The sequence below is a fragment of the Salmo salar genome, chromosome 18 (genome assembly GCF_965601325.2).
Source record: "Salmo salar chromosome 18, fSalSal1, whole genome shotgun sequence".
NCBI classification, from domain to species: Eukaryota; Metazoa; Chordata; class Actinopteri; order Salmoniformes; family Salmonidae; genus Salmo; species Salmo salar.
In genome coordinates, this window is record NC_138308.1 from 5,544,387 (window position 1) to 5,568,948 (window position 24,562).

Here is a 24,562-nt window from a genome sequence, read left to right on the forward strand (position 1 = left end):
TGTTATCCTCAGCTAATGCCAACTTCCTTGGCCCATGGATGACCCTGGTTATGTCCCAATTCTCTCATTCCCCCCAAAGTGTGCACTTGTTCACTTCCCTTCAATATTTTGAAAGGAAATTGCTGATAAAACAAATGTGGCGGAAACCCATGCATCCACCAGTCCAATGCTTTTAGTTTTGTGGGAAATGGTGTACGATTGCACATTTCAGGAGAATGGAGATTTTCACATCTCTGTGAAAATGTATTCGGTAAAAAAGCTAATGTATGTTCATACCTTAATATCAATAATATATGCTAAGCCTTCTCTAAGCTGCGGGAGGGTCTACTACAATTTTGTGCCAATTTTCTTCATTTTAGGCTCAAAAGAAGCCAGTCGTCCTCTTACATTCTGTCAACTTTATAGTCTGCTGTGTTTTGTATTTTTTTTACCGATAATGCTCATTGACTTGACATTCCAAATTACCATTACATAAAGCCCTGCGTGATTATTTCTACCATGGTTCACGCTATTGTGTCATGTCAATGCCATTATGATGTAATTTTGCTCCCAAGTCAAAGCCTATAAAAGCATGGGTCCCAGACGCTGAGTGGGTATAACTATAATCATGCCCAGACACAGACTATCCACTTCTCGCCCAGTCCGCAGGATGCTTAGAGCCACTCGGACCGTGAGACGCAGGAAGAGAGTTGGCAGGAGGAGACATTAGGTCCCTTACTAGCCATCAGCTCCCTGTTCGGTAAATGCCACTGGCATTTATATTCCGCTGTGTTTTGTATTAATTTTTTCCCCTGGTTTTTGTGTTTTGGAATGGCATGGTTACTACGGAAGAGTCACCTGTCATAATGCAAATTATGTAAGTGTTTGTAGGCCGATTTTGAATCTGTAAAATGACTACATTACCCATAATGCTAATCGACTGGACATTCCAAATTTCCATGGCAATTATGGATCACAATAGTAATATTAATTCATGCAACACTGTATCCAAGGTATCCTGTCAACTGCACTGCTGCACTTATACCCGATGGGCCCTGTGTAAAATCTTCAACTGCATATCTCATGAGTGATGCCTGCTGCCCGGTTTTCCCCAACTCTTAAACTAACCATAAATCCTTTCAAATAATGCTGTCAAACAAGGCCAGGTACATAATGAGTCAAATAAGCACTAGGTCTAAAACATATGCTTCCCTATTGCTTTTCACCTTGACCAATCAACTTACTGCGATGGGATCAGAATACATGGTAGAATTCATAGGCCCATCAAATCCTTTGTTTAAGACACAATGTTGTCGTGTCCTTGGCTAGACAATGTTCTCTTAAAATGTCTGAGGGAGGGACATACTACGCTATGGGCCTACAAGCTATGCCAGTTCCACCTCAGACTTTCTGTAGCTGTTTAAATTAGATGAGAACATGGGAGATTACCCCCCTTGTATTGCAATCAACAGGAGCCTATATAAAACAATATGTGTAGCATCAATACTGCCCAGATGAATAGTAGTGTAATAACACCATCTAGTGTTGAATTATTGTGTAAGAATCAATAGTACATGTTAATGATTTTATATGATGGGCATAGGATGTGCTGCCTCCAGTTACTGCACGAGAAAGAAACAACTCAACGAAACAAAACAGATCATATCATCGCTTCCATCTATTAAATTTAGTGGTAATTTCCCAATAGACATTTCATCAAACTAACAGCTGTCTATCACCAAACACAGATTAAGGTATTGTTACATTAAACCTGATCATTGTCAGCTGGTTTCCTGGACCTAGATTAAACCTACTGCTGGACTAAAAAGCATGCTAAATGGATCTCCACTGAAAATGCATCTTACACAGGAATTTTTGCTTTATTCTTCTTAATGCCTACAATATGACTGATTGAATAACTCAAATGGACAGATACATACATTGTTACGGCTTTATTTGCACAATGTACACAGGAAACATTTATTTTCTAGAAAATGTGAGATTCAGTTGGACAGTGAAAAGGCTGTGTTAGTGTGTGTTGGCGGTTGTGACTGATATCGCTTGGCCTCTACCATTTACTCCCAACAAGATATTTGTTTTTCTATGATGGACGATGACCTAAAACATCTTTCATACAAACACACTATACTGTACTGCACACATACAGCATACAACACAGTCTGCGTACAGGGTATAAAACCGTGATAAGGCAAGTAAATCGCTCTGGATAAGAGCGTCTGTTAAATTGTCTGTCCGGGTGTCATTCAGGGCTAATTCCTAACTAAAGGTCTACATGTAAAAGTCTGATCTTCACAATAATCTCCAGTTCAGATTACTTAAATCTCATCTAAGCCAACATCAGAGTCATGAGTCAAGATATCAAGTAAGGATACAGCCTTCAGGAACCCTTGGATCGGAGATTCACATCCTGGTCTGTTGGGTTTTGTGTTCGCTCCTCTACTGGTCCTTGAAATTGGCCTTTCTCTTTTCCACAAACGCGGTCATGCCCTCCTTACGATCCTCCTGTTGTAGGGAACACAATGTCAGTGAGTACACACAGAACACACCTGAGAAACGGTGGCATGTACGACCAGGTTATGCCAAAAGGAGCTTCCTAAGAAAACAGTTGATCTGAATAAGAGAACATCAGTAGATTGACTGACCGTGGCGAAGGTAGAGTGAAATAACCTCTTTTCCAGACGATTCCCTTCAGCCAGCGTCAGCTCGTAGGCTACACACCAACACACACGTTAGATCTTGCATTAATCAATACAACTAAAGCAATAAAAGACTGAGATAATTCATACATTTATATATACACTGCTCAAAAAAACAAAGGGAACACTTAAACAACACAATGTAACTCCAAGTCAATCACACTTCTGTGAAATCAAACTGTCCACTTAGGAAGCAACACTGATTGACAATAAATTTCACATGCTGTTGTGCAAATGGAATAGACAACAGGTGTAAATTATAGGCAATAAGCAAGACACCCCCAATAAAGGAGTGGTTCAGCAGGTGGTGTCCACAGACCACTTCTCAGTTCCTATGCTTCCTGGCTGATGTTTTGGTCACTTTTGAATGCTGGCGGTGCTTTCACTCTAGTGGTAGCATGAGACGGAGTCTACAACCCACACAAGTGGCTCAGGTAGTGCAGCTCATCCAGGATGGCACATCAATGCGAGCTGTGGCAAGAAGGTTTGCTGTGTCTGTCAGCGTAGTGTCCAGAGCATGGAGGCGCTACCAGGAGACAGGCCAGTACATCAGGAGACGTGGAGGAGGCCGTAGGAGGGCAACAACCCAGCAGCAGGACCGCTACCTCCGCCTTTGTGCAAGGAGGAGCAGGAGGAGCACTGCCAGAGCCTTGCAAAATGACCTCCAGCAGGCCACAAATGTGCATGTGTCTGCTCAAACGGTCAGAAACAGACTCCATGAGGGTGGTATGAGGGCCCAACGTCCACAGGTGGGGGTTGTGCTTACAGCCCAGCACCGTGCAGGACGTTTGGCATTTGTCAGAGAACACCAAGATTGGCAAGATTGGCAAATTCGCCACTGGCTCCCTGTGCTCTTCACAGATGAAAGCAGGTTCACACTGAGCACGTGACAGACGTGACAGAGTCTGGAGACGCCGTGGAGAACGTTCTGCTGCCTGCAACATCCTCCAGCATGACCGGTTTGGCGGTGGGTCAGTCATGGTGTGGGGTGGCATTTCTTTGGGGGGCCGCACAGCCCTCCATGTGCTCGCCAGAGGTAGCCTGACTGCCATTAGGTACCGAGATGAGATCCTCAGACCCCTTGTGAGACCATATGCTGGTGCGGTTGGCCCTGGGTTCCTCCTAATGCAAGACAATGCTAGACCTCATGTGGCTGGAGTGTGTCAGCAGTTCCTGCAAGAGGAAGGCATTGATGCTATGGACTGGCCCGCCCGTTCCCCAGACCTGAATCCAACTGAGCACATCTGGGACATCATGTCTCGCTCCATCCACCAACGCCACGTTGCACCACAGACTGTCCAGGAGTTGGCGGATGCTTTAGTCCAGGTCTGGGAGGAGATCCCTCAGGAGACCATCCGCCACCTCATCAGGAGCATGCCCAGGCATTGTAGGGAGGTGAATACAGGCACGTGGAGGCCACACACACTACTGAGCCTCATTTTGACTTGTTTTAAGAACATTACATCAAAGTTGGATCAGCCTGTAGTGTGGTTTTCCACTTTAATTTTGAGTGTGACTCCAAATCCAGACCTCCATGGGTTGATAAATTGGATTTCCATTGATTATTTTAGTGTGATTTTGTTGTCAGCACATTCAACTATGTAAAGAAAAAAGTATATATATATATATATATTTTTTTATCAAGTTCACAAAACATGAAATATCTAAACATCTCACATACCATTGTAGGGTCAGAGAAGGGTTTATTAAATATGTAAAAATGAGATCAGCTCTCTAACCTGCGTTGACGGCCTCTTTAGCCATGGCAGACACGATCTTGGAGTTGGCAGCAATCTTCTCCCCACATTTAATAGCTTCTGACACCAATTGGTCTACTGGACAGATCTTACTCACCAGACCTAAGAGAGAGAGCATGGTAAGTGTGTGTATAATGTGAGGTTTGTGCGTATTATCTGACTACTTAGCCTCCTGTGTGTGGCTTACGTGCAAATTACCTGACTGTTTAACCTTCTGTGTATGTGTCTGTGAGTTACCTGACTGTTTACCCTCCTTTGCATGTATAATGTGAGGTTTGTGTGTGTGATACCTGACTGCTTAGCCTCCTGTGCTGTGATCCTGTCTCCAGTCAGTACCATCTCCATGGCGAGAGATTTCCCCACTGCCCTTGTCAGTCTCTGAGTACCACCAGCACCTACGCACAGTACAGTTAATCTACAGACCAACAGACAGACTGAACTATTTTCAATCCACATAGATCAGGGATTAGTGGTACCTGGGATTGTTCCCAAAAGGATCTCAGGCTGTCCAAACTGAGCCTTCTCTCCAGCAAAGATGATGTCACACATCATAGCAAGCTCACAGCCTCCCCCCAACTAGAGAAAAATACATGGAGCGAGAGAGAGGCACACAGAAATAATGTTAACCCACACACCATTAACACACACACACACACACAAAACCAAGCTGTGGTACTAGTCTCGCTATACAGACTACCTCCCACAATGTGCCAATGTTTCAGCATACACGTCTGTCTGTACAAAGTAAGTTTGGCAAAGAGGAAAGGGCAGAGTTGTGACGTGCGCCGAAAACTCGTCCAGAGCTCTATCCATTGACGTCCTGCCGTAAATATTTCCGGTAGCTACTGTAGCTAGATGGAGCTCGCAGAGGATATTTTCAATTAGTGTATTTCGCAAAGTAAGTAGTTTGTTTGCACCATTGACGTTTGCGTATCAAGCTTGTGTCTACCTCCGTCATGTTTCCGAGGGGATTATTTTTAACCCCCTCCTACCTAAAATCGTGATTGTGTCGGAGTTCTCTGTCTGAAGAGCAACCACCCCCCCCCCCCCCAAAAAAAATATCGACATTAGAAGTGGCCATTAGAAGTGGTGTTGCCCTTGGTCTGGGATTTCTGAGACTGTTGTGCTACTGACAGTAAAAGCAAAGACAGGGTAGCTGAAGGCTGGGACTAAAAACAAAAAAAGATAATTCATGTAAAATATACTGTCCGTGAAATGTATGTAGTATGTGAAAGCTGGAAATGGAAGTATTGTTTGTTGTCAATTAGTTTACTCCAATTAGGGGGGTGTTAAGAAGAAAAAAAATAAGAAAAATATTTTTAATTTGTTTACTCCAATTAGGGGAGGGGTGGTAGGGTTAGGAGAAAATTATAAAGAAGGAAAATATGTTAGAATTATACTTTTTTTAAAACACTTTTACACATTTTTGGGGGAAATGATGCAGACAATTACATTGATAGAAGCCACAATGTATCTGCAATATTAATGCTGATATGCTCCCTAAAAATCTATATATAATAAAATAAACAGGCTAAAACCGCTTCTCCAATAGAAATACCTTATTTACACTTGTAGGTGATGTCATCGCAACATTAGCTAGCAAAGCTCATGTTTGTCTCACACCTTTGTTGACAGGTGTATCAAATCCAGCACACAGCCAGGCAATATCCATAGACAAACATTGGCAGTAGAATGGCCTTACTGAAGAGCTCAATGACTTTCAACATGGCACCGTCATAGGATGCCACCTTTCCAACACATCAGTTTGTCAAATTTCAACAACGTCTCAGCCGCAAAGTGGTAGGCCACACTAGCACACAGAACGGGACCGTCGAGTGCTGAAGCGCATAAAAATGTATGTCCTAATTTGCAACACTCACTACCGAGTTCCAAACTGCCTCTGGAAGCAACATCAGCACAATAACTGTTAGTCGGGAGCTTCATGAAATGGGTTTTCATGGGTGAGCAGCCGCACACACACAAGCCTAAGATCACCATGCGCAATGCCAGCTTTCGGGTGGAGTGGTTTAAAGCTCGCCCTTCGACTCTTGAGCAGTGGAATGCGTTCTCTGGAGTGATGAATTATGCTTCACCATCTGGCAGTTCGACGGACAAATCTGGATTTGGTAGATGTTAGTAGAACGCTACCTGCCCCAATGCATAGTACCAACTGTAAAGTTTGGTGGAGGAGGAATAATGGTCTGGGGCTGTTTTTCCATGGGTCGGGCTAGGCCCCTTAGTTCCAGTGAAGGGAAATCTTAACGCTACAGCATACAATGACATTTTAGATGATTTTTTGCTTTCAACTTTGTGGCAACAGTTTGGAGAAGACCCTTTGCTGTTTCAGCATGACAATGCCCCCGTGCACAACGCAAAGTCTATACAGAAATGGTTTGTTGAGATCGGTGTGGAAGAACTTGACTGGCCTGCACAGAGCTCTGACCTCCACCCCATCAAACACTTATGGGATGAATTGGAACGCCGACTGCGAGCCAAGCCTAATCGCCCAACATCAGTGCCCGACTTCACTAATGCTTGTAGCTAAGTCCCTGCAACAATGTTCCAAGATCTCGTGAAAATCCTTCCCAGAAGAGTGGAGGTTGTTATAACAGCAAAGGGGGGACCAACTCCATATTAATGCCAATGACTTTGGAATGAAATGTTCGACGAGCAGGTGTCCACATACTTTTGGTCATGTAGTGTAAGGTTGTGCCTTTCAATTTAGAGAAAATGTACAATTAAGGAAGAGTTTTTCCCTTCTCGCATTGACTTCACTAACCCCAGCGTGGTCTGTTGGGTCTGTTTTGCTAGTGTTCCCGGAAGTCTTGCGAGGATGCGCCTCTGAGTTAAGAAACTGATAAAAGCCCCATAATTTCTTTAGAATGCTCCCGTGGTTGTGATCTCTGCTGCTGCTGCTGCTTCCTCCCACACAAAACACACTGGATCAAATCAAGCTGTATTTATAGCACATTTCAGACATGGAATGCAATGCGCGTTACAGGAAAAAAAAAATAAAACAAAATAAAATGTTAAATATTTACTACACAAACATAAAATAAAAAACTAAAGAATGATACAAACTGAACAACTAAAAATCACCCTAAGGTTAAGCAAACCTAAAAAGGTGTGCTTTAAGATCTCTTAACTTCATCGGGGTAGGGGGCAGTATTTTGGTGTCCGGATGAAAAGCGTGCCTGTAGTAATCTGCCTGCTACTCAGGCCCAGAAGGTAGGATATGCATATTATCAGTAGATTTGGATAGAAAACACTCTGAAGTTTATAAAACTGTTTGAATGATGTCTGTGAGTATAACATAACTCATACGGCAGGCAAAAATCTGAGAAGAAATCCAACCAGGAAGTGTGGAAATCTGAGGTTTGTAGTTTTTCAAGTGATTGCCTATCTAATACACAGTGTCAATGGGGTCATTTTGCACTTCCTACGGCTTCCACTAGATGTCAACAGTCTTTAGAACGTTGTTTCATGCTTCTACTGTGAATTGGTAGAGAATAAGAGCATATGGAGTCAGATGACTGAGAAAATGACATGAGCTCAATCTCGCGCGCTCCTGTGAGAGTTAGGTGTGTTCCTTTTCATTTCTGAAGACAAAGGAATCGTCCGGTTGGAATATTATGGAAGATTTATGATATAAACATCCTAAAGATTGATTCTATACATTGTTTGACATGTTTCTACGAATTGTAATATAACTTTGACTTTTCGTCTGAACTAACTGCGCGAGCACAGTGCATTTGGATTACTCTACTGAACGCGCGAACAAAATGGAGGTATTTGGACATAAAGATGAACTTTATCGAACAAAACGAACATTTATTCTGGAACTGGGATTCCTGGAAGTGCATTCCGATGAAGATCATCAAAGGTAAGTGAATATTTATAATGTTATTTGTGACTTCTGTTGACTCCAAAATGGCGGGTATCTGTATGGCTTCTTTTGGTGTCAGAGCGCTGTACTCAGATTATTGCAAAGTTTGCTTTCGCCGTAAAGCTTTTTTGAAATCTGACACAGCGGTTGCATTAAGGAGAAGTGTATCTATAAATCTTTGAATAACAGTTGTATATTTTATCAATGTTTATGATGAGTATTTCTGTAAATTGATGTGCTCATTCACCGGAAGTTTTGGGAGGCAAAACCTTTCTGAACATTACACGCCAATGTAAAATGGGGTTTATGGATATAAATATGAACTTTATCGAGCAAAACATACATGTATTGTGTAACATGAAGTCCTATGAGTGCCATCTGATGAAGATCATCAAAGGTTAGTGATTAATCTTAGCTATATTTCGGGTTTTTGTGACGCCTCTCCTTGCTTGGAAAATGGCTGTGTGGTTTTTCTTGTCTAGGCGCTGTCCTAACAATCTAATGTTATGCTTTCGCCGTAAAGCCTTTTTGAAATCGGACAGTGTGGTTGGATTAACGAGAAGTGTATCTTTAAAATGGGATATAATAGTTGTATGTTTGAGAAATTTGAATCATGAGATTTATGTTGTTTTGAATTTGGCGTCCTGCTATTTCACTGGCTGTTGGCGAGTGTGTCCCGCAGGCGTCCCACATTCCCCAGAGAGGTTAAATATGTCCACAGTTTCAGATATGGGGAATGTTGTCCGTGTGGACAAGTTTTAATATTGTAGCGGACAAAGATGAGAATAACGTTGGCGTGGCCAAATGGCGCGAATGCGGCCATCTATCCACGGTTTCTGGTTAGGGTAGGTTTTAATAGTCACAGTGGGTTCCACATCTCCTATACACTTCCTGATGAACTCCGTTACCATATCAGTGTATTCGTCAATGTTATTCTCTCAGAGGCTGCCTGAAACATATCCCAGTTCGCGTGATCAAAACAAATCTTGAAGCGTGGATTCCGATTGGTCAGACCAGTGTTGAACGGGTACTTCCCGTTTGAGTTTCTGCCTATAGGAAGGGAGGAGCAAAATGAAGTCGTGATCAGATTTGCCGAAGGGAGGGCGGCGGAGGGCCTTGTAGGCATCCCGGTAGTTGGAGTAGCAGTGGTCGAGTGTTTTAGCAGTGTGAGTATTACAGTCAATGTGTTGATAGAAATTCGGTAGTGTTTTCCACAAATGTGCTCTGTTAAAATCCCCAGCTACAATAAATGCAGCCTCAGGATATGTGGTTTCCAGTTTGCATAATGTCCAGTGAATTTCTTTGAGGGCTGTCGTGGTATCAGCTTGAGGGGGAATATACACGGCTGTGACTATAACCAAAGCGAATTATATTGGGAGGTAATACGGTCGGCATTTGATTGTGAGGTATTCTAGGTGGGCTGAACAAAAGGACTTGAGTTTCAGTATGTTAACACAATCACACCATGAGTAGTTAATCATGAAACATACACCCCCACCCTTCTTCCCAGGAAGATATTTATTCATGTCTGTGCGATGAACTGAGAACCAAGCTGGCTATATGGACGAAGACAGTATATCCCGAGAGAGCTATGTTTCCGTGAAACAGAGTATGTTACAATCCCTGATGTGTCTCTGGAAGGAGATCCTTGCTCTAAGCTCGTCAACTTCATTATCCAGAGACTGAACATAGGCGAGCAATATACTTAGAAGCGGTGGGTGGTGTGCACGCTTCCTGAGTCAGACAAGAAGTATACTCCGAATACCTCCTCTCTGCCGGCGGTGTTTTGGCTCAGCATGTGGAATACATTTACATTTTAGTCATTTAGCAGACGCTCTTATCCAGAGCGATTTACATTTCATACATTTTTTTTTTTTTGTACTGGCCCCCCGTGGGAATCGAACCCACAACCCTGGCGTTGCAAACACCATGCTCTACCAACTGAGCTACAGGGTAGCCGTTCAATTGCCCTGGGGGGTACGAACAAAGGATCGATTCCGGAAAGTCGAATTCCTGGTCGTAATGCTGGTGAGTTACCGCTACTCTGATACCCAAATGTTCTTCCCTGCTGTATGTAATAACACACAAAAGATTCTGGGCTGATAATGTAAGAAATAACACATAAAAAACAAAATAGTGCAAAGTTGCTTAGGAGCTATAAGCATGGCTGCCCTATCTGTCGGCGCCAACCCCAGATTAAGACCAATTAGTGTAAAAAAGATCAGAATTGGGCTGTGTGTTAAAGCAGCCAGTGTGGCTCAGCATAAGCATGTAGAACAGGGGTCTCCAACCCTGTTCCTGGATAGCTACCCTCCTGTAGGTTGTAACTAACCTGTTTCAGTTTGTCAACCAGCTAATTATTAGACTCAGGTGTGCTAAATTAGGGTTGGAGTGAAAACCTACAGCAGGGTTTCCCGAACTTAGTCCTGCACACACATTTTTGTTTTTGCCCTGGCACTACACAGAGGATTCAAATAACCAACTCATCATAAGCATGGATTATTTAATCAGCTGTGTAGTACTAGGGCATAACCCAAAATGTTTACCCAGGGGGGCCCCAGGACAGAGTTTGAGAAACACTGAGATACAGGACAGTAGCTCTCAAGGAAGAGGGTTGGAGAGGAGAACCTTGATGTAAAAGCACCATAATATACAGTTGAAGTCGGAAGTTTACATACACCCTAGCCAAATACATTTAAACTCAGTTTTTCACAATTCCTGACAATCTTAGTAAAACTTCCCTGTCTTAGGTCAGTTAGGATCACCACTTTATTTTAAGAATGTGAAATGCCAGAATAATAGTAGAGATAATTATTTCAGCTTTTATTTCTTTCATCACATTCCCAGTGGGTCAGAAGTTTACATACACTCAATTAGTATTTGGTAGCATTGCCTTTACATTGTTTAACTTGGGTGAAACGTTTTGGGTAGCATTCCACATGCTTCCCACAATAAGTTGGGTGAATTTTGGCCCATTCCTCCTGACAGATCTGGTGTAACCGAGTCAGGTTTGTAGGCCTCCTTGCTCAAACACGCTTTTTCAGTTCTGCCCATAAATATTCCAAAGGATTGAAGTCAGGGCTTTGCGGCCACTCCAATACCTTGACTTGGTTGTCCTTAAGCCATTTTGCCACAACTTTGGAAGTATGCTTGGGGTCATTATCCATTTGGAAGACCCATTTGTGACCAAGCTTTAACTTCCTGACTGATGTCTTGAGATGTAAGGGCACTGCGTTCATCCACCTCTGGCCTGCTCGCCTCCCTACCTCTGAGGAAGCACAGTTCCCGCTCAGCCCAGTCAAAACTGTTCGCTGCTCTGGCACCCCAATGGTGGAACAAGCTCCCTCACGACGCCAGGACAGCGGAGTCAATCACCACCTTCCGGAGACACCTGAAACCCCACCTCTTTAAGGAATACCTGGGATAGGATAAAGTAATCCTTCTAACCCCCCCCCTTAAAAGATTTAGATGCACTATTGTAAAGTGGTTGTTCCACTGGATATTATAAGGTGAATGCACCAATTTGTAAGTCGCTCTTTATTTTATTTATTTTTTATTTATTTCACCTTTATTTAACCAGGTAGGCAAGTTGAGAACAAGTTCTCATTTACAATTGCGACCTGGCCAAGATAAAGCAAAGCAGTTCGACAACATACAAAAACACAGAGTTACACATGGAGTAAAACAACATACAATCAATGATGCAGTAGAATAAAAAAAATTAAAAAAATAAGACTATATACAATGTGAGCAAATGATGTGAGATAAGGGAGGTAAAGGCAAAAAAATGCCATGGTGGCAAAGTAAATAAAGTATAGCAAGAAAAACACTGGAATGGTAGATTTGTAGTTTGAAGAAAGTTCAGAGATAAAATATAAATAATATGGTGCAAAGGAGCAAAATAAATAAAATAAATAAATACAGTAGGGGAAGAGGTAGTAGTTTGGGCTAAATTATAGATGGGCTATGTACAGGTGCAGTGATCTGTGAGCTGCTCTGACAGCTGGTGCTTAAAGCTAGTGAGGGAGATAAGTGTTTCCAGTTTCAGAGATTTTTGTAGTTCGTTCCAGTCATTGGCAGCAGAGAACTGGAAGGAGAGACGACCAAAGGAGGAGTTGGCTTTAGGGGTGACCAGAGAGATATACCTGCTGGAGCGCGTGCTACAGGTGGGTGCTGCTATGGTGACCAGTGAGCGGAGATAAGGGGGGACTTTACCTAGCAGGGTCTTGTAGATGACCTGGAGCCAATGTGTTTGGCGACGATTATGAAGCGAAGGCCAGCCAACGAGAGCGTACAGGTCGCAGTGGTGGGTAGTATATGGGGCTTTGGTGACAAAACGGATGGCACTGTGATAGACTGCATCCAGCTTGTTGAGTACGGTATTGGAAGCTATTTTGTAAATGACATCGCCGAAGTCGAGGATTGGTAGGATGGTCAGTTTTACGAGGGTATGTTTGGCAGCATGAGTGAAGGATGCTTTGTTGCGAAATAGGAAGCCAATTCGAGATTTCACTTTGGATTGGAGATGATTGATGTGAGTCTGGAAGGAGAGTTTACAGTCTAACCAGACACCTAGGTATTTGTAGTTGTCCACAAATTCTAAGTTAGAACCGTCCAGAGAAGTGATGCTGGACAGGCGGGCAGGTGCAGGCAGCGATCGGTTGAAGAGCATGCATTTAGTTTTACTTGTGTTTAGGAGCAGTTGGAGACCACGGAAGGAGAGTTGAATGGCATTGAAGCTCGTCTGGAGGGTTGTTAACACAGTGTCCAAAGAAGGGCCAGAAGTGTACAGAATGGTGTCGTCTGCGTAGAGGTGGATCAGAGATTCACCAGCAGCAAGAGCGACATCATTTATGTATACAGAGAAAAGAGTTGGCCCAAGAATTGAACCCTGTGGTACCCCCATAGAGACTGCCAGAGGTCCAGACAGTAGGCCCTCCGATTTGACACACTGAACTCTGTCAGAGAAGTCGTTGGTGAACCAGGCGACGCAATCGTTTGAGAAACCAAGGCTACTGAGTCTGCCGATGAGGATGTGGTGATTAACAGAGTCAAAAGCTTTGGCCAGGTCAATGAATACGGCAGCACAGTATTGTTTCTTATCGATGGCGCTTACGATGTCGTTTAGGACCTTGAGCGTGGCTGAGGTGCACCCATGACCAGCTCTGAAACCAGATTGCATAGCGGAGAGGGTGCGGTGGGATTCGAAATGGTCGGTAATCTGTTTGTTGACTTGGCTTTCGAAGACTTTATAAAGGCAGGGTAGGATGGATATAGGTCTGTAGCAATTTGGGTCAAGAGTGTCACCTCCTTTGAAGAGGGGGATGACAGCAGCTGCTTTCCAATCTATGGGAATCTCAGACGACACGAAAGAGGTTGAACAGGCTAGTAATAGGGGTTGCAATAATTTCGGCAGATAATTTTAGAAAGAAAGGGTCCAGATTGTCAAGCCCAGCTGATTTGTAGGGGTCCAGATTTTGCAGCTCTTTCAGAACATCAGCTGAATGGATTTGGGAGAAGGAGAAATGGGGGAGGCTTGGGCGAGTAGCTTTGGGGGGTGCAGTGCTGTTGAATGCAGTAGGGGTAGTTAGGTGGAAAGCATGGCCAGCCGTAGAAAAATGCTTATTGAAATTCTCAATTATAGTGGGCTTATCGGTGGTGACAGAGTTTCCTATCCTCAGTGCAGTGGGCAGTTGGGAGGAGGTGTTCTTATTCTCCATGGACTTTACAATGTCCCAGAACTTTTTAGAGTTGGAGTTGCACAAAGCGAATTTCTGTTTGAAAAAGCTAGCCTTGGCGTTTCTAACTGCCTGTGTGTATTGGTTTCTAACTTCCCTAAAAAGTTGCATATCGCGGGGGCAGTTCGATGCTAATGCAGAACGCCACAGGATATTTTTGTGTTGGTTAAGGGCAGTCAGGTCTGGGGAGAACCAAGGGCTATATCTGTTCCTGGTTCTAAATTTCTTGAAAGGGGCATGCTTATTTAAGATGGAGAGGAAGGCATTTAAAAAAAATAACCAGGCATCCTCTACTGACGGGATGAGGTCAATATCCTTCCAGGATACCAGGGCCAGGTCGATTAGAAAGGCTTGCTCGTTGAAATGTTTCAGGGAGCGTTTGACAGTGATGAGTGGAGGTCGTTTGACCGCTGACCCATTACGGGTGCAGGCAATGAGGCAGTGATCGCTGAGATCTTGGTTGAAAACAGCAGAGGTGGAGCCAGGCACTGCAGGGCCTGGATTCACCTCTACATCCCCAGAGGAGCAGAGAAGAATATGTATGAGGGTACGGCTAAAAGCTATAAGAATTGGTCGTCTGTGACGTCCAGAATAGAGAGAAAAAGGAGCAGGTTTCTGGGGGCGATAAAATAGCTTCAAGGTATAATGTACAGACAAAGGTATGGTGGGATGTGAGTACAGAGGAGGTAAACCTAGGCATTTAGTGATTATGAGAGAGATATTGTCTCTAGAAACATCATTGAAACCAGAAGATGTCATAGCATGTGTGGGTGGAGGAACTGAGAGGTTGGATAAGGTATAATGAGCAGGGCTAGAGGCTCTACAGTGAAATAAGCCAATAAACACTAACCAGAACAGCAATGGAGAAGGCATATTGACATTAAGGAGAGGCAAGCTTAGCCGAGTGATCAGATGGGTCCAGTGAGATTCAGACAGCTAGCCGGGCCGTAGGTAGCAAGCTGGTGGAAGATGGGAGGGAGGTCTGTTTTTAGCCACCTCGTGCGTTTCCGTCTGTGGGTTAGTGGGGTTCCGTGTGGAAGGGGGGACCAGTCCAAGTTGGCAAAATAGTTAGTTATAGTGGCCCAAGAAAAGTGTCCGATAGACCTATTCAGATCGCAGCCGAAAAGACAGCTAACGATTAGCGGGCCGCAGATGGGCGATCAGGTTACGTCGCGACGGAGGGGCCAGTTGGATAACTCCCTCGGGCAGATAACGTCGGTGGTCCAGTCGTGAAGACCCGATGGGGCTCCGCATTGGCAGTAAAACGGGTCAGGATAGGTGAGTTGTAGCCCAGGAGACACTTCAGCTGGCTAGCTCAGGAATAGCCCAGGAGTGGCTGACGGAACTCTTCAGCTGGCTAGCTGGCTAGCTCCGTAATAATGTGTGTTAATTCCGTGACCGACGTTGCCAATAGTCACTCAGGTAGCAGCTAGTTAGCTGCAAGATCCAGGTGTAAATGTCCAGAGCCTGCGGTAGAAATCGGGGAAAGGAGAGAGAATAGGTCCGGTATGCTCTGGTCTGAGTCACGCTGTACAAAAACTGGCGATAGCTTTGAGCTAATGGATAGCTGAGGACAGCTAACCGTGGCTAGCTGAACTTCAACGTTAGCCAGTGAAAATGGCTAACCTCTTGCTAGCTTCTGTTGTGGAATTCAGATGAGGTAAATAATACTTTCTTTTTTAAATTGGTGAGACGGGTTGCAGGAGAGTGCTTTGAGGTTGAGTTTTTAGAATTAAAAAAAAATATATATATATATAAAAAGATAAGTGAAGAAAAAACATGTAAATATATATATACACGGGACACGACAAGAGGAGGGTAGAGGACGTCTGAACTGCTACGCCATCTTGGAAAAAAACATGTATAAGTATGTATGCTCTGGATAAGAGCGTCTGCTAAATGACTTAAATGTAAATGTTAAATGTAAAATGTTGCTTCAATATATCCACAATTTTTATTCCTCATGATGCCATCTATTTTGTGAAGAGCACCAGTCCCCAATGCAGCAAAGCACCCCACAACATGATGCTGCTACCCCCGTGCTTCACGGTTGGGATGGTGTTCTTCAGCTTGCAAGCATCCCCCTTTTTCCTCCAAACATAATGATGGTCATTATGTCCAAACAGTTCTATTTTTGTTTCATCAGACCAGAGGACATTTCTACAAAAAGTACGATCTTTGTACCCATGTGCAGTTGCAAACTGTAGTCTGGCTTTTTTATGGCGGTTTTGGAGCAGTGGCTTCTTCCTTGCTGAGCAGCCTTTCAGGTTGTCGATATAGGACTCGTTTTACTGTGGATATAGATACTTTTGTACCTGTTTCCTCCAGCATCTTCACAAGGTCCTTTGCTGTTGTTCTGGGATTGATTTGCACATTTCGCACCAAAGTACATTCATCTCTAGGAGACAGAACGCGTCTCCTTCCTGAGCGGTATGATGGTTGCGTGGGCCCATGGTGTTTGAACTACTGTTTGTACAGATCAACGTGGTACCTTTTCCTGAGGTCTTGGCTGATTTCTTTTCATTTTCCCATGATGTCAAGCAAATAGGCACTGAGTTTGAAGGTAGGCCTTGAAATACATCCACAGGTACACCTCCAATTGACTCAAATGATGTCAATTAGCCTAACAGCAGTGTCTAAAGCCATGACATAATTTTCCAAGCTGTTTAAAGGCACAGTCAACTTAGTGTATGTAAACTTCTGACCCCCTGGAATTGTGATACAGTGAATTATAAGACAAATAATCTGTTTGTAAACAATTGTTGGAAAAATTACTTGTGTCATGCACAAAGTAGATGTCCTACCGACTTGCCAAAACTATAGTTTGTTAACAAGACATTTGTGGAGTGGTTGAAAAACGAGTTTTAATGACTCCAACCTAAGTGTATGTAAACTTCCGACTTCAACTGTAAAGATGGATAATATGGATTTTCTATCAGTCTTCGAAATATGTCTGCCTTTATGGGTTCACAGAATATTTCTATAAGCTGTACAGGGCTCTGCGTCAAATAGATGCTAGACATTCAGATATCCAAATAAAATGCAGGGGAGTGTACATTATTCAATGTTAACTCAAGAGAACTGGGTATTCAACAATCATTTTATATGGTAAAAGTAACATACCAACAAACAAACAAAATTGTATGAACAATGTAGTACAAGTTCAGTGTTTCAGAGTGTGTCTCTGGTGTAGAGACACACAAGTGCACAGAACTGTAGCTACAGATTATTACACCAGATAATGTGATTTACCCAAATATTTTTGCCCACATCTTGTCTATTTCAAGTCTTCTCATTGAGCGAGACAGGTGGTTGTCCACCCCAAAGTGCTTCATGTTATGATGACAGAGACCTCCCTTACAAAAATGAATTTGTTGCTGTTTGTGGCAAATTTGCTGCAAACTAAATAGTGTGCCACAAAATGTTTCCATATGTTTTTAAATGTTTGCCACTAGTGGTGTATCATTGGCAAAAATAACAGTTCGCCAGAGGTTTTTTTCTGGCAGACAATTCTCTCAAGATTCTTCTATTTGAATCTGTGGCAAACCTGCGGCAGCAACATTTATTGCCATTAGTGGCAAACAGTTTACAAGAAGGCCAGCATCCCGGAGTCACCTCTTCATTGTTGACGTTGAAACTTGTGTTTTGCGGGTACTATTTAATGAAGCTGCCAGTTGAGGACTTGTTCGGCGTCTGTTTCTCTAACTAGACACTAATGTACTTCCTCTTGCTCAGTTGTGCACCGGGGCCTCCCACTCCTCTTTCTATTCTGGTTAGAGCCAGTTTGCACTGTTCTGTGAAGGGAGTAGTACACAGCGTTGTACCAGATCTTCAGTTTCTTGGCAATTTCTCACATGGAATAGCCTTCATTTCTCAGAAAAATAATAGACTGACGAGTTTCAGAGCCTGTAATCGAACCCAAATGCTGATGCTCCAGATACTCAACTAATCTAAAAGGGCCAGTTTTATTGCTTCTTTAACCTGTTAGGGCTAGGGGGCAGTATTGACACGGCCGGATAAAAAAACGTACCCGATTTAATCTGGTTACTACTCCTGCCCAGTAACTAGAATATGCATATAATTATTGGCTTTGCATAGAAAACACCCTAAAGTTTCTAAAACTGTTTGAATGGTGTCTGTGAGTATAACAGAACTCATATGGCAGGCCAAAACCTGAGAAGATTCCATGCAGGAAGTGGCCTGTCTGACAAGTTGTTGTTTATCTTGGCTCTTTTTATTGAAGTCTGAGGATCTTTGCTATAACGTGACACTTCCTACGGCTCCCATAGGCTCTCAGAGCCCGGGAAAAAGCTGAACGATATAGAGGCAGCCTCTGGCTGAAACACACTATCGCGTTTGGCAAGTGGCCGATCAGAGTACTATGGGCTTAGGCGCGTGCCCGAGTCGACCCCATGCTTTATTTTCTTTCGTCTGTTTACCTAAACGCAGATTCCCGGTTGGAATATTATCGCTTTTTTTATGAGAAAAATGGCATAAAAATTGATTTTAAACAGCGGTTGACATGCTTCGAAGTACGGTAATGGAATATTTAGAATTTTTTTGTCACAAATTGCGCCATGCTCGTCACCCTTATTTACCCTTTCGGATAGTGTCTTGAACGCACAAACAAAACGCCGCTATTTGGATATAACAATGGATTATTTGGGACCAAACCAACATTTGTTATTGAAGTAGAAGTCCTGGGAGTGCATTCTGACAAAGACAGCAAAGGTAATAACATTTTTCTTATAGTAAATCTGACTTTGGTGAGTGCTAAACTTGCTGGGTGTCTAAATAGCTAGCCCTGTGATGCCGGGCTATCTACTGAGAATATTGCAAAATGTGCTTTCACCGAAAAGCTATTTTAAAGTCGGACATATCGAGTGCATAGAGGAGTTCTGTATCTATAATTCTTAAAATAATTTATGCTTTTTGTGAACGTTTATCGTGAGTAATTTAGTAAATTCACCGGCAGTGTTCGGTGGGAATGCTAGTCACATGCTAGTCACATGCTAATGTAAAAAGCTGGTTTTTGATATAAATATGAACTTGATTGAACAAAACATGCATGTATTGTATAACATAATGTCCTAGGGTTGTCATCTGATGAAGATCAAAGGTTAGTGCTGCATTTAGCTGTGGTTTGGGTTTATGTGACATTATATGCTAGCTTGAAAAATGGGTGGCTGATTATTTCTGGCTGGGTACTCTGCTGACATAATCTAATGTTTTGCTTTCGTTGTAAAGCCTTTTTGAAATCGGACAGTGTGGTTAGATTAACGAGAGTCTCGTCTTTAAAATGGTGTAAAATAGTCATATGTTTGAAAAATTGAAGTTTTTGCATTTTTGGAGGTATTTGAATAACGCGCCACGGGATTACACTGGCTGTTAGAGGTTAAAATCAGGACAACAGTTTTCAGCTGTGCTAACATAATTGCAAAAGGGTTTCCTAAATGATCAATTAGCCTTTTAAAATGAACAACTTGGATTAGCTAACACAACGTGCCATTGGAACACAGGAGTGATGTTTGCTGATAATGGTTCTCTGTACGCCTATGTAGATACTCATTTTAATTATTATTATCATAATTTTTTTTAAATCAGCCGTTTCCAGCTACAATAGTCATTTACAACATTAACAATGTCTACACTGTATTTCTGATCAACTTGATGTTATTTAAAATATATATATATATATATTTATTTATTTATTTAAAAAACAAGGACATTCCTAGAGTGACCCGAAACTTTTGAACGGTAGTGTAACTAAATGTACGGTTTTGGTCAACGTTTGTCTAAGCTAGCTATGTCGGTGTAACGGTAGCTAGCTAAGTCTGACACTTCTTCTAGACCGTCTTGGACACTGTTTCACTCGTTAGCTAAGTTAGTGGGCTAAATAAGATACCAGTGGCAACTTGAAAGACTTAACTTCACCAGAGCCTCTTAGAACCATGCAGCCACTTTGGGACTAGATACATTACATGCACAGCTACTGTATCATAGATAGTCTTCATTAAACCATACTTGCTTTATTGGTCATTTGCACAGATATTCTGTCACAGTGATCGACCTGACACACACATCACAGTCTGAGAGCCGCTCATGGGCACTTTAGGGGTAAAGTGCCTTGCTCAAGAGCACAACAGCAGTAGGTAGTATACAAAAACATTGTAGCTGGTAAGCTTCTGGCTGCGGATCACTCCGTGCAGATTTCCTCGCAGGCAGCTTGGGGGTTTGAATATCAGCCTGCCTTTCTAACCCCGAAGGTACTGCTGCCCCTATTCATTTTTATCTTTCCTCACTCCTTGCCTTTGTTCAACCATTTGACCTGGCTTACCAACCCTTCCCTCAAAATATTTAATTTAGAAACTATCCCTTAAAATCTCCCCCCAGTGGTTAAGCCTAACGATTAAGAGCGTTGGGCCAGTAAATGATAGGTTGCTGGTTCGAATCCCTGAGCCAGCAAAGTTTACAGTATTCTGTAAACGCCACCTTTTTTTTATACACGAGGGGAGGTCCTCGGAACACACACAAATACATAGGACTGTGGACAGGTACATGTTGAAAGACTTGTTGTGTATTTTGAAAACTGATTGTTAAAATACATTTATAATACATTGAATACTTTGTGCTCACAACAGAGTCAAATGTGAGAGGTCAGCCTAGATGACCAAGTGGCCGAACAACATCTGGCCATCAAACCAGGTTGCGGAGAACATGAAGGAGACCGCGATCCAGAGGACTCAGTGGACCAGACAGAATGGGGTCAAGACAGTTGAGATAGTCTGAGAGAATCCGCGTCTGCTGGATCCTCCAGGCATTAAACGTAAGACTTTAATTTTATTCTGTTGTGATTAACTAGCCTGGCTGACGCGACCCATGTGACTCACAGCGCAGGGAGAGCTGTGACCCCATTGGTCTATTAATGCAATATTCGCCAATAAAATGTGCGATAGGGTTTGATTGGTTTTCTCAAATGTTCGTTTTTTTCCTCTCGGGGTTGAGACCTCTCATTGTTTGGATTTGAAAATCATACCATTGTAATAGAATGGGTGTTTGAGTGAGAAAGACACAGGAGAGCCAGGAGAGCCAACCAGTAAAAGCACATAATTGTATTATTGACGCATTGTGCCGACAACATCAGAGTCATTCCAGACTCTGAAGTCAGGAGGACTTCAAGAGTTAGGTGTTACCCAGACTAGTGATTCTTTTCAATGGAAAAGTAATTGTTTGGCTACAACATAACACAATTTGAAGTCATAAGGGGAGTCTCACAAGAAACAGCATTGGGTGTAAATACGGTGAGAACATGTGGATCTGAGCAAGTGTGTGACAAATGACATAAATTTTGTACACTATGTAAATGTTAAGTTGTCTATTATTTTTGTCACTTTAAGGTTTTGTTTGTAAAAAAATAAAAAAGTAATTGTCTGCTTAACTATAGATTAATCAGGAATTCTACATTTTAAACCCAGACTGCTCAGGGTAACACACTGATAACTGGATCGCAGTCTACAAGGACAAAAAAATAAAATAAAAAATAAATAAAAAAAATACTTTGCTTCACCAGTCCAGAGAGAAGCAGGCCCAAGGTCTTCTCTTTGAAATGCAGGTATAGTTTGAAATGACCCTGCTGGTGGTGACTCAGATGAAACAAAGTTATTCACTAAACATTCTTCTCTCCAGACACACAAGATGACATCGCTTTAAAACTTCTGCCAGTGGTCCTCCCAACACCAGTCTACAAGATAGGTAGGAAGACATTTCGACCCAGCTTCAATGAGACCAGAAAGTCCTTAATTTACTTGCAGCCTGTAAGTTTAAATAGTGGATAGGCATAGGCAGATTGATGGCGAAATTAGATTACATCTTGTAAACCTTGAATGAAAGGAACAGCCTTCCAAAATCTGTTATGCATAACTGCACACTCCAAGACATTAGGTAGGTTTCCATCCAATTTGCGACAGATTTTCATGTGAATATTCTAAAATCTGAATTTTCCCAAAACTGACTTTTTGCGGATAAAAGGCTGTGCGTGATGACGTAGTGCACATAAAAATAACTTTATATTCCCATGTACAAATAAATAAAAAATACACGTTAAATGGGTTTCCATCTCATTTAACTCTACAGATTGTTATTTACATAAGTATTCAGACCCTTTACTCAGTACTTTGTTGAAGCACTTTTGACAGCAATTACAGCCTTGAGTCTTCTTGGGTATGATGCTACAAGCTTGGCACACCTGTATTTGGGGAGTTCCTCCCATTCTTCTCTGCAGATCCTCTCAAGCTCTGTCAGGTTGGATTGGGAGTGTCGCTGCACAGCTATTTTCAGGTCTCTCCAGAGATGTTTGATCGGGTTCAAGTCTTGGCTCTGGCTGGGCCACTCAAGGACATTCAGAGAGTTGTCCCTGAGACACTCCTGCACTGTCTTGGCTGTGTGCATAGTGTCCTGAGCGCTCCGGAGCAGGTTTTCATCAAGGATCTCACTGTACTTTGCTCCGTTCATCTTTGCCTCGATCCTGACTAGTCTCCCAGTCCCCGCTGCTGAAAAACAATCCCACAGCATGATGCTGCCACCACCATGCTTCACCGTAGGGACGCTGTCAGGTTTCCTCCAGACGTGACGCTTGGCATTCAGGTCAAAGACTTCAATTTTGGCTTGATCAGACCAGAGAATCTTGTTTCTCGTGGTCTGAGAGTCCTTTAAGTGCCTTTTGGCAAACTCCAAGCGAGCTGCCATGTGCCTTTTACTGAGTAATTGCTTCCGTCTGGCCACTCTACCATAAAGGCCTGATTGGTGGAGTGCTACAGAGATGGTTGTCCTTCTGGAAGGTTCTCACATCTCCATAGAGGAACTCTGCAGCTCTGTCACAGTGAACTTTTGGTTCTTGGTCACCTCCCGGACCAAGGCCCTTCTCCCCCGATTGCTCAGTTTGGCTGGGCAGCCAGCCAGCTCTAGGAAGAGTCTTGGCGGTTCCAAACTTCCATTTAAGAATAATGGAGGCCACTGTGTTCTTGGGGACCTTCAGTTCTGTAGAAATGTTTTGGTACCCTTCCCCAGATCTGTGCCTCGACCCAATCCTGTCTCGGAGTTCTACAAACAATTCCTTTGACCTCATGGCTTGGTTTTTGCTCTGACATGCACTGTCAACTGTAGGACCTTATATAGACAGGTGTGTGACTTTCCCAATCATGTCCAATCAATTTAATTGACCACAGGTGGACTCCAATCAAGTTGTAGAAACATCTCAAGGATGAGCAATGGAAAATTAATGCACTTGAGCTTAATTTCGAGTCTCATAGTAAAGGGTCTGAAAACGTCTGTAAAAAAAAATATATATTTGTAATAAATTGGCCCCAAAAAAATTACCTGTTGTCGCCTTGTCATTATTGTGTGTAAAAAAAATAAATCAACGGGTCTGAAAACTATATACAGTGCATTCAGAAAGTAAATGTGCCCACTCTGGTCTTGGCACATGTCTCTAGCCAACATTGAGATTATTATGGATAAGAGCAATATTATTTGTATGTGTCAAACGGCAGCCAAGCATCGATCATCATGTCACCAGAATAAGCTCATCACCTTGCACATTCACCGTCCTATGAAGTTCATAATTTATTTAATCTGTAGCCTAATAAACCGCATGCTTTCCCTGTTGTTGGAATTACAAAATTGGGTTAGTTTTAAAACACAGCATTTTTTTGTAACATTAATTCATTTGGGAAAAATAAAATGAATTGCCATACTATGCATAACTCAATTTCTACATTTTAAGATGCCAAAATAAATTGTTTTCAGTAATTGTTTTTAATATCCTAATTTTGTTTTGTTTTCTGATTGTTTCAGTCCATGCATTCAACAAGCATTGGACGAAGAATATTCCCAGGGCCTACCATTGCCAAAGTTCACTCAAAAAGTCAATAGTTCTGAACTGGGTTTGATTTAGTTTGTTTTAATTATTAAAATTGTGTTCATTATCTTATAAACTTCCCTTGGTTAATATATTGCTCAGTTATCACTTGGCTCATGTACATAATTCTGTAGTTGTCCCTTTAAACATCCTAAGGTCAACATCCACACAGTGTTCACATTTCTCACAATTAAATGTTGTAGCCACCCAAAAATTTTTTGTTGATAAATATCCAGTCTTTGCTATTTTTCTTCATTACCATGCTGATGACTTCAAGTTGTATTGGATTTATTTTTGTCTGTTAAAGACATTGAATACATGTTGTTTAGTATACATTTTTTTTCTCTGTGAAGTGACTTCATTTAAAAAGTTATGCGATTTGGTTGCTGTAGATACATTTCAAAGTTGTTTAACACACAGTAATCAAAAACCTGATCTAATGTGCATATTCATACTGAGTTTGCAGCAAACAGAATGTTCGCCACAAGATTCCCAAAATTGTTTGTCAGAAGTTCATAAACGGCTTCAAATTTACCACAACAGTTTGCCAGAAAAACGAATTTGCATAT

At 42.4% G+C, this 24,562-nt stretch overlaps 1 protein-coding gene across 1 annotated transcript in view; it reads right to left on the minus strand.

The window, feature by feature from the left end:
• Positions 1 to 1,916: 1,916 nt before the first annotated feature.
• Positions 1,917 to 24,562, minus strand: part of echs1 (enoyl CoA hydratase, short chain, 1, mitochondrial) — a 36,304-nt gene continuing 13,658 nt past the window's right edge. The window contains exons 4-8 of the mRNA NM_001139656.1: positions 4,930 to 5,029; positions 4,744 to 4,848; positions 4,436 to 4,555; positions 2,643 to 2,710; positions 1,917 to 2,502 (exon numbers count right to left, since the gene is read on the minus strand). Coding sequence (NP_001133128.1) covers positions 2,437 to 2,502; positions 2,643 to 2,710; positions 4,436 to 4,555; positions 4,744 to 4,848; positions 4,930 to 5,029 — 459 coding nt within the window. The 3' untranslated portion in view covers positions 1,917 to 2,436. The remainder of the gene's footprint in view (positions 2,503 to 2,642; positions 2,711 to 4,435; positions 4,556 to 4,743; positions 4,849 to 4,929; positions 5,030 to 24,562) is intronic.